We start from the raw sequence: 8,726 nt of genomic DNA on the forward strand, positions 1-8,726 counted from the left end.
CTTCCCAATTGAAAGGAAGAAAGGATCTCCTCTCTGGTTGAGAGGGAGTGATGATAAACATCACATGTGCATTCTCTTCTTCATGTGTCATGCACTTGACCAAGACTAACAGTCGTAAGTCTAAGTGAAGGCCATGGAGGGAGAATGGTGGAGGATTGGATAAAGCATTTGTGGTTTCCTTGAGGATAGACAATCCAAGAAAGGAAAGGTACTGACACTCTTTGAGGATAGGACAGGTATCCAAGATAAGAGTGGTTGAAGAGGACCGATATTCTTTGAGGATTGAGGGTTAAAAATCCAAGATAAGAATAGTCCTAAAAGGACATGCCCAGTGAACATCCGGATGGGGTATGTGCCTTAGAGGTAGTGTGGTATCTCACATAAAGCCTCCCAGCATAATGCTCTCAAATGAAGTTGAGCTTGTCAAGTTAGGCCTCAATGACAGTGTTGGTCATAATGTTGATGCTTACAGATGGCTTACCAATCCGACTCTTCTTATGAGAATATTTCAGTTTGAGAATATCCTTGTACCAGGTGTACAATTATGAATATCTCCTAGTTAAGAGGGAGTGTTGGAGAAAGTAACTAGTTTCGGTCTTCATAATTTGTACCATTGTGTATTTTATGTAAAAAGCAAAAGAAAGAAAAAGAAAAATTATTATTATTTTCTAGATAAGCATGTTCTTCATGCTTCTAGGTTTTTGAGTTAAAGAGTCAAAGTCCTATTTTGGACCTATTGTAAAAGAAAATGGAAAAGAAATTTTAAAAGTAAATTTTGGGACGAAAACCCCTCTAGATGCCAAGTCAGCCTACATGTCAAGTCGGCCTTGCCCTAGTGGACATGTCTATTCGCACCCCTCTGAACTGTATAAATAGATGATGGATGGAGCTCATTTGGACACACACTTGGATGGATTTTTGGTCTGAAATATCGCAGAGAAAGGCAGAAAAGAAGTGGAGGATGAAATCTGGAAGAAAGGATTTCTTCTAGGAGCTAGGGTTTGTAGAAGACCTATCTTGGTTTGTCTCTTGTTGCTGGTCTCTTGCCGGTGAATCTGCTGAAAGGAAGGAAGATCTGACTTGGCATCTAGAGGTGGAAATTTTTGTGGTTATGGGTCTTGGATATCTCATTTGATTTGATTCTATAAGAAGAGATTTTTTGGGTTTTCCCCTTGGAGGGGTTTTGCCCTGGCTTGGAGCCTATATCTTGTGTTCTATTGTCTTCTATGATATTCATGTTTTATGATAATTGCTTGATGAAGAATGAAAACATAATAACAAAATGCTAACAGTTTCACAAGTAATTAATCATGTATTGGAAATCTAATGATAAGATTGAAAACCTCTTGATTTCCAACAGGTCCTAACAACCGTAATACAAACCTCCATCAACCTACATATTGGTCTTCAAAAACGAACAAGGGAACCATCAACAAACAGTATGCTCTAGAATTCTTGCACCAACATGTTGATCATGCACCAAACAATGACCAACACAAATTTTTGAGATTTCATGTCCTTTACACTAACACGGGCTCTTAACACTGCCCTCTACAAAAATGTATAGGCTATGCACTCAATGATTCTTTAGAAAGCATTAGCACGCTTCTAATTTCTAACCACATGAGCAACTCTTGTGTAAACTCTTGTGTGAGAAGAGAATGGTGAGCAATTCTAAAATTGAGATTTAGAAATTTCATGGGCAAAGCTTTGAGTTATGGAAGCTTAAGATGGAAGATATTTTGGTAGACCAAAAACAGTGCTCATTGTGGATCCAAGTACTGCACCTATGGGTATGTTGACAGAAGACATGATGAAGTTGGATAGGAAGGAAAAGAGCACAATTTGGTTGTGTCTTTCAAATTCAAAATTACCATTAGGATAAGCTACAACCAAGGAACTATGGGATAAGTTAGGATCCTTATATCAATCTATGTCCCTAGTAAACAAACTTTTCCTTCGAAAGAAGTTATATCTCTTATGGATGAATGATGGAGACTCGGTGACAGAGCATCTAAATGCATTCAATACCGTGGTAAGTCAGTTGTTGTCTATGGATATTAAAATTTCATGTAAAGATAAGTGCATTGATTTACTGTGTTCATAGCTATATTCATGGTATAGTCTGGTTGTATCTATTAGTAGTAATGCAACCACATTAAAGTTTGATGATGTGGTTTCATTCTTGTTATTGAAATAAATGAGAAGGAGGCTGACTTCTTTCCTTGGAAAAAAATATATAAAACGAATGAGGGTTAGGATCATAGACATCATGCTGACATACTTCACTATGGACCATTAGCAATATAGATACAGTTTAAAAGTCAGTTTTTATCCCCAGTACTGTAACAGATGTGTAACCTCTTAGCCTAGTGTTTCATTGGAATGAATAGATGGGCAAACATTAACTAAACTGCAAAAAATGGTCGTTAAATTTTAATTTCAAACACTAACCAAACACGGCTTTTCAAAGACATTATGTTCAGTTAAGCAATAGAGAAACCTTAAGACTACTCTGGCATAACCAATTTTAAGATCAGTAAATTAGATTGAAGTTTGAAGGCAAAATTTATAAACCTGAAAGAAGTCAGGATGCAAGGCCCTTTCTATCATAACGGTGGCATTGAACACAACGAATGGTAAATAGGAACACAAACAAATGCCGCATTTTGAAATAGAATTATCCATAAACTTAAAGGCTACGATCTCTATCTCATTATTTCAGTTTTGTAACTAAATAGATGAAAGCACTCCATTACAATACATACCTCACGAATTAAGAAATGAGCTTCATAGCTTTATACAAAACCTATATCCATTTGTTGTAGTTTGATCGTGAAAGATAGAAGTAGCTGGTGTTGGCCCAGAAAGTATGAGGCATATAGGTACCACATGGCTTCAACCATTATTTACAATGTCCTCGATGCGAGATGAAATCTGTAGTGTCACTTAAACATTATGTACAAAAAGTGGTTTTCTCTACAACAAGTTCAAGAATGCTGTGGGACATTGACAGACACAGGTAAATTGGAACCAAATTTTTGCATGAAACTTACCAAACTGTTCTTATCTTTGAAACTTTGCAGCAAAGCATTTTTAGACAACAGTGAGGATGAATAACTTTTATTATCAAGAAATGAATCTTTGAAATACAATGTTTGACATCTTGAATAATGAACATGCTGTGCACATTATGTCATAAAAGTTACTTTATGAAGCATCCTCATCTCCATGGTAATCCTTCCCTTGATTATTCTATTTGTAAGCACTCAGAAAGTTACTTCAGTCAGGATGATAAACCCAACCAGCTCTTGAATGCAATAATTGCTTGCACTTTTCTAAAATTCCTTTTCTTGAGTCTTGACAAGTTGAGTTTTTTGTGAGTCTCCATGTAAACTTGCTTGTATCTCCATTTATCAACAAACATTTTCAGTTCTTTCATTTTTTCAACTACCTCCATTGCTGCATCGAAGAATCCTCCTTTTACCAGAGAATATAGAAAAGCATCAAGCAAATCCCGGTCAATTTTGAAGGCCTCTATTCCTTTTCCAAGAGCACGTGCCGTTCTTGTTCTCATTTCTTTCCATAAAAGCAAGATACTGAAGTACTTCTCTGCTGCACAATATCCATGGACTAAAGATAAATAGCTCTGTCCATTTGGTTCAAAGCGAAGAAAGACCATTCTCTTAAATGTTCTTCTCGCGTCCTCCACACGACCAAGCTTGCAAAAGGAATGAATAATAGAATTCCAATCATGAACTCCAACCTCGATGCGTGGGTCCAGAACAACCTCATCTAAAAACGCAGCCATAAGCTCAGGCCTGTGGTTCTCAGTGAGACCAGTCATGATAGTGAGGTAGCTTGTCTTCAGTGATCCCACCCCTGCTTCTCTCATGTCCCTAAAGAGTGCAAAGGCTGCTTTAAAATCTTGTGCCGTCATGCAAACATCTATCACTGCATCATAACTGCTCGCATCAAGTTCAAGCCCAGCCATATTGAGATCGGAGACTAGTTGAGTAGCTTCTGTTGTTCGTTGTTCTTTGCAATAGGCTTTCAGAAGTGAAAAATAAACCCCAAGTCCGACGTTGGATCCTTGAGTATTCATTTCATCTAGTATGCTATGTGCCTTATCTAGATAACCAAGGCTTACACATGCATTAATTACATATGCACCAGCAGTTTGATCTGTAGCCACCAACTGTTGTTCAATTTCTTGTGCCCTGATGATGAATCTTGCGAGATCTTTAGTAGTTCTTACATCCAGGAGACCCTTTACAAGCATATTATAAATTTGTTCATCAGGGAACACTGCCGCCCCTGGACCACAGCATTCATCGACTGTCTCCACCGGATTATCACATTTTTGGCATGCCTTTTTCAACATAAGCAACACAACTTCCGAAGCAGACTCCAAATCTCCTAAACTCAGATACCCACTAACCAAACTGCCATAGAACTCCCCATCAGGAAAAACCTTATAAAGATTCATGACCTCATCCAACGTCAGAATCTTATCTTTAAGACCTCTCTTTGCATAGACCTGAGCAAGTAGACCAAAGCTCCTGCCATTTGCTCTCAAACCCGCTCCATGCAGCATTTTAAGGAGTCCTTCAGCTCGTTCTACTGACCCCAGACTTAAGCAAGCATTGAGAGCTGCATTGAAGGCTCTCGTATCAGGCTTCATATTAGCAATCAGTGCACTGTCTTTCACTTCACTCGCAACATTGCAAATTTCAACGAAAATTTCCAAAGCCCGAAGGGCAGTACCCTCTACCCTAGACATGTGCTCGACAACAGGGCTCCATAGGCCGAGATGAGGATAACAATGGTTTTTCAGCATGGCTTTTATAAGGGTAGAAGCAGGTACTGTCATATTGACCCTCTCAAGTGTGGAGACCAAATTGGCTATTGAGCCCATGTCAAGTAAGTGATGTTGCTGTTTTTCCAATAGAAGGAAGACAGTGGCAAAAGCTCTTTGTAGGCTATGTAAGTCCTTTGCAGATGTAAGTTCATTCACTAATTTATTCAATAATTCCTTATTGGGGAATGCTCTATTGGTCCTCAAAAATTTGAAGGCTTTCCAGGCATCATTGACTTTGTTGTGAGCAAGCGCTATTTCAAGTTCTCTTTCAAGCTCGGAATTATCAAGCCGCTCATTTTTTGGTAGATGGTCCTCTGAAGCCGGAGGTGGAGGTGGAGGCGAAGGATTAATAGCAGCAAAGACTCTGGGTTGAAGGAAAGAATGGATGATGGGTATTTTGGCATTTGACTGAGAAGACGAGTATGTTTTGTTACCCAATGCCAAAACATTTGGCAAGCTACATGGTGATGATGACCGTGATGATAGAAGAAAGGAACACCTACTGCAATTTGAAAGAAGGAAAAAGTAGTAAAATCTTCCAGCCCTTCTCATCTCAGCTCATGCTTATTTATCATAATGTTAAAAATAAATGTTACCTGCAATCCCGTTCAGCGGAAGGGCATCTCGTTTGTTGATTGTTTCATTATCCTGTCTGAGAAGGCAATACCATGCGATCGGAATCAACACTTCCGAGATCCACCCGAATTTTCGTCCATATGGGGTTCCAGAGACCATGTCGCTATATGGGTGAAGTTTGGAAGGTTATCAGCATAAAATTCTTAGTTCCATGGACTCCCTGTGTTTTCCATCCTTGAAATTAACTGTGTCAAAACCTTTCACAAAATTTAAACATAACAACATTAGGGTGTAGCTCTTATGGCGTAGGTCCGTTTGTGTGGGGTTATTTAAATTTTATGAGAGGAGTGGAGGGTGGGATTCAAAAATGGTTTTACAGAATATTCAGATTCAAATCTAACTATAGAGCAAATCATTTCTCGATCCAACATTGTACCAACAAATAAACAAATCATTTTTCTATCCAACACAACCAACCCTAACCTGAACTCAACTAAACTTTCATCGAAAAAAGAACACCTGCCATTGTCAAACTCAAAAGCGTTGTGAACATGATATTTTTCGATCTTGGCAAATGACTGTAGTATAAGATCAAAACGATTCCCAAATTTCTTAACTGCGGCCAGGGCACAAGAAGATTTATTTTGGAGGTTGTAAAGATCAAACTATTCCCAAATTTCATAATTGCGGTCGGGCACAAGAAGATTTATTTTGGAGGTTGTAAAGATCAAACTATTCCCAAATTTCATAATTGCGGCCCAGGCACAACAAGATTTAGTTTGGAGGTTGTAAAGTTTCCAGGGCGGTCGCCCTTGCGATCAAGTTGTGCAATTCCACGATTCCTTTAGCCCAGAAACTGATTGAGGGTAACCCCATCGCTCCTAGGATTTATGGTCTTCCAAAAATCCATAAGGACGGGGTCCCCCTGAGACCCATTGTCAATACCATCGGTGGCCCGACTTACCTCCTGGCCAAGTTCCTTGCTGCAAAGTTGAGACCCTTGGTTGGGCAGACTGAGTCCTTTGTCAAAGACTCAGCTTCGTTTATTGAGGATCTAAAGAGAATTAAACTTGAGCCCGAGGACATTTTGGTAAGTTTCGACGTGGTCTCTCTTTATACTTGCATTCCTATCAATGAGGCCATGAAGGTAATTAATAAGCTAACTGACCCGGATACGGCTAAGTTAGTTGAGCTTTGCCTTACCTCTACCTTTTTCAGCTTCGAGGGAGAATTCTATGAGCAGACTTGCGGAGTTGCCATGGGCTCCCCCTTGTCCCCTGTCGTCGCTAATCTCTTCATGGAGGAGTTTGAGTCTAAGGCTTTGGCCTCCTCTCGTCTCTTACCAAAGCTTTGGAAAAGATTCGTGGATGACACTGGTGTTGTCTGGTCTCATGGTCCTGCCGAGCTGGACCGTTTCTTCAGTCACCTCAATAACCAATCCGCCGCCATTAAATTCACGATGGAAAAAGAAGTTAATGGTTGTCTTCCGTTCTTGGATGTTCTCATCTCTAAGAAGGTGGATGGTTCCTTTTCTCATCAGGTGTTTAGAAAGAAGACGCATACTGAGCAATACTTGCATGCTTCTTCGCATCATTTCCCCGCTCAGAAGTTAGGGGTTCTTAGCACGCTTGCCACCCGTGCTGTTAGAATTTCGGATGAGGAGAGCCTGGAAGCGGAGAAGGCTCACCTCCTAGAAGTCTTTGAGAAGAATGGTTACAATAGGCACCTCGGTCAAAAAGCCTTCCTCAGGGCCAAGAAGGAGCCTTCAATCCGAAGGGTTCCCAAAGATCATATCATGGGTGTGAACCTCCCTTACATCCAGGGGACTACGGACAGGATTGCGAGGATTCTGAGGAAGTATGATGTGCCCACTTCTTTTAGACCTCTCAATACTATCCGTGGCTCCCTCAGGTCTGTGAAAGACCCGATTGACCCTAAGGACATGAAGGGCGTCTATGTCATTCCCTGTTCCTGTGGGACCCCTTATATTGGTGAGACTGGTCGCTCTATCAATCAGCGGATTAGCGAGCATTCGGCTGACTTAAGACATGGTAGGACCAAGTCCTCGGCCCTGGCTGAGCATGCGGGGAAGACTATGCATCATGTATGTATAGAGGAGGCTCAAGTCATTGCCAAAATTGCGCAGTTTCACCATCGCAAATTTAGAGAGGCCCTGGAGATTGAGAAAAGACCGAACAATCTAAATAGGGATGATGGCTGGAAGATTAGCAGTTGCTGGGTCCCAGCCTTGTCTTCCTAGCCTCCTCATTCCCTTTTTGTTAGGTCTTGTGGTTTCTGTCTTCCCCTCCCTTATTTTTCTTTTGGCAGATTTGTCCTATTATTATGGAGTGTCTGAGTCTTTAATTAGTTTTGGGCTGTTTATTGTATTAACCTAAACCTATTTATGATAAAAAACCTTTTTAAAATTATAAATAATAATATATTTCCTAATGATATAGTTAACTTTAATATTTTTTGGAATAAATAAATATTGAATTATTTAGCCATTAAGTTTAAAGAAAAATTATGATTTACCTATTTATGATAAAAAAACCCTTTTTGAACTTATGAATAATAATATATTTCCTAATGATATAGTTAACTTTAATATTTCTTGAATAAATAAATATTGAATAAATATTATTTAGGAATATAGATTAATTGGCCATTAGGTTTAAAGAAATATTATGTTTTACCAATGATATTAGTTACACTATTATTAATGCAGTTGTCTATAATGTGACTTTTTGAAAGCCTTCCGGCGGGTTTTTCCAGTCGAAATCCGGAAAGAATTTATTGGAATCGCAAGTTTGATAGCTAATTTCTGCACAATGAAAGCGTCACAGGGGTTTTCCAGGGTGCTGAATCCAAATATACAGTTAAAAAACCATTTTAACTGCAACAAATCAAGATTTAGCCTCAATTTCTTCCACCGGATTCCGTCACCGGAATCTCCAAAAAGTCGCATTATAGACAACTCCATTATTAATATACTTATCAACCCTGACTTTTGGTATTTACCGTATAAGTAATATTACCCAATGACCTAGGTAACTTTAATATTTTTATTGGATTAAATAAATATTATGGATTATTTGACCTTAGGTTAAAGGAGTAATTATGATATACCAATAATATAGCTATACTATTATGGACTTTAACATCCATAAAGTATGGTATTTACCTAATGTAGCGAAATTCTAGGAATAATAATGATTTAACAATTTGTGTGGAATTATAAATTTAGATTAATTATTAAACATATATTATTTTATACAACTTATTATAT

General features: G+C 38.8%; 1 protein-coding gene across 1 annotated transcript; it reads right to left on the bottom strand.

Annotated features, from left to right (window-relative positions):
• Positions 1–3,228: 3,228 nt before the first annotated feature.
• LOC149197989 (Pentatricopeptide repeat (PPR) superfamily protein) lies at positions 3,229–6,182 on the bottom strand. Its single transcript, XM_089406042.1, has one exon. It carries the CDS (start codon positions 5,411–5,413, stop codon positions 3,287–3,289), a length of 2,127 nt encoding a protein of 708 aa, XP_089262168.1. The 5' UTR covers positions 5,414–6,182; the 3' UTR covers positions 3,229–3,286.
• Positions 6,183–8,726: the final 2,544 nt, after the last annotated feature.

The sequence above is a fragment of the Pinus tabuliformis genome, chromosome 2_2 (assembly GCF_031772625.1).
Source record: "Pinus tabuliformis cultivar Carrire ecotype Pingquan chromosome 2_2, CPIR1, whole genome shotgun sequence".
In the NCBI taxonomy this organism is placed as follows: domain Eukaryota; kingdom Viridiplantae; phylum Streptophyta; class Pinopsida; order Pinales; family Pinaceae; genus Pinus; species Pinus tabuliformis.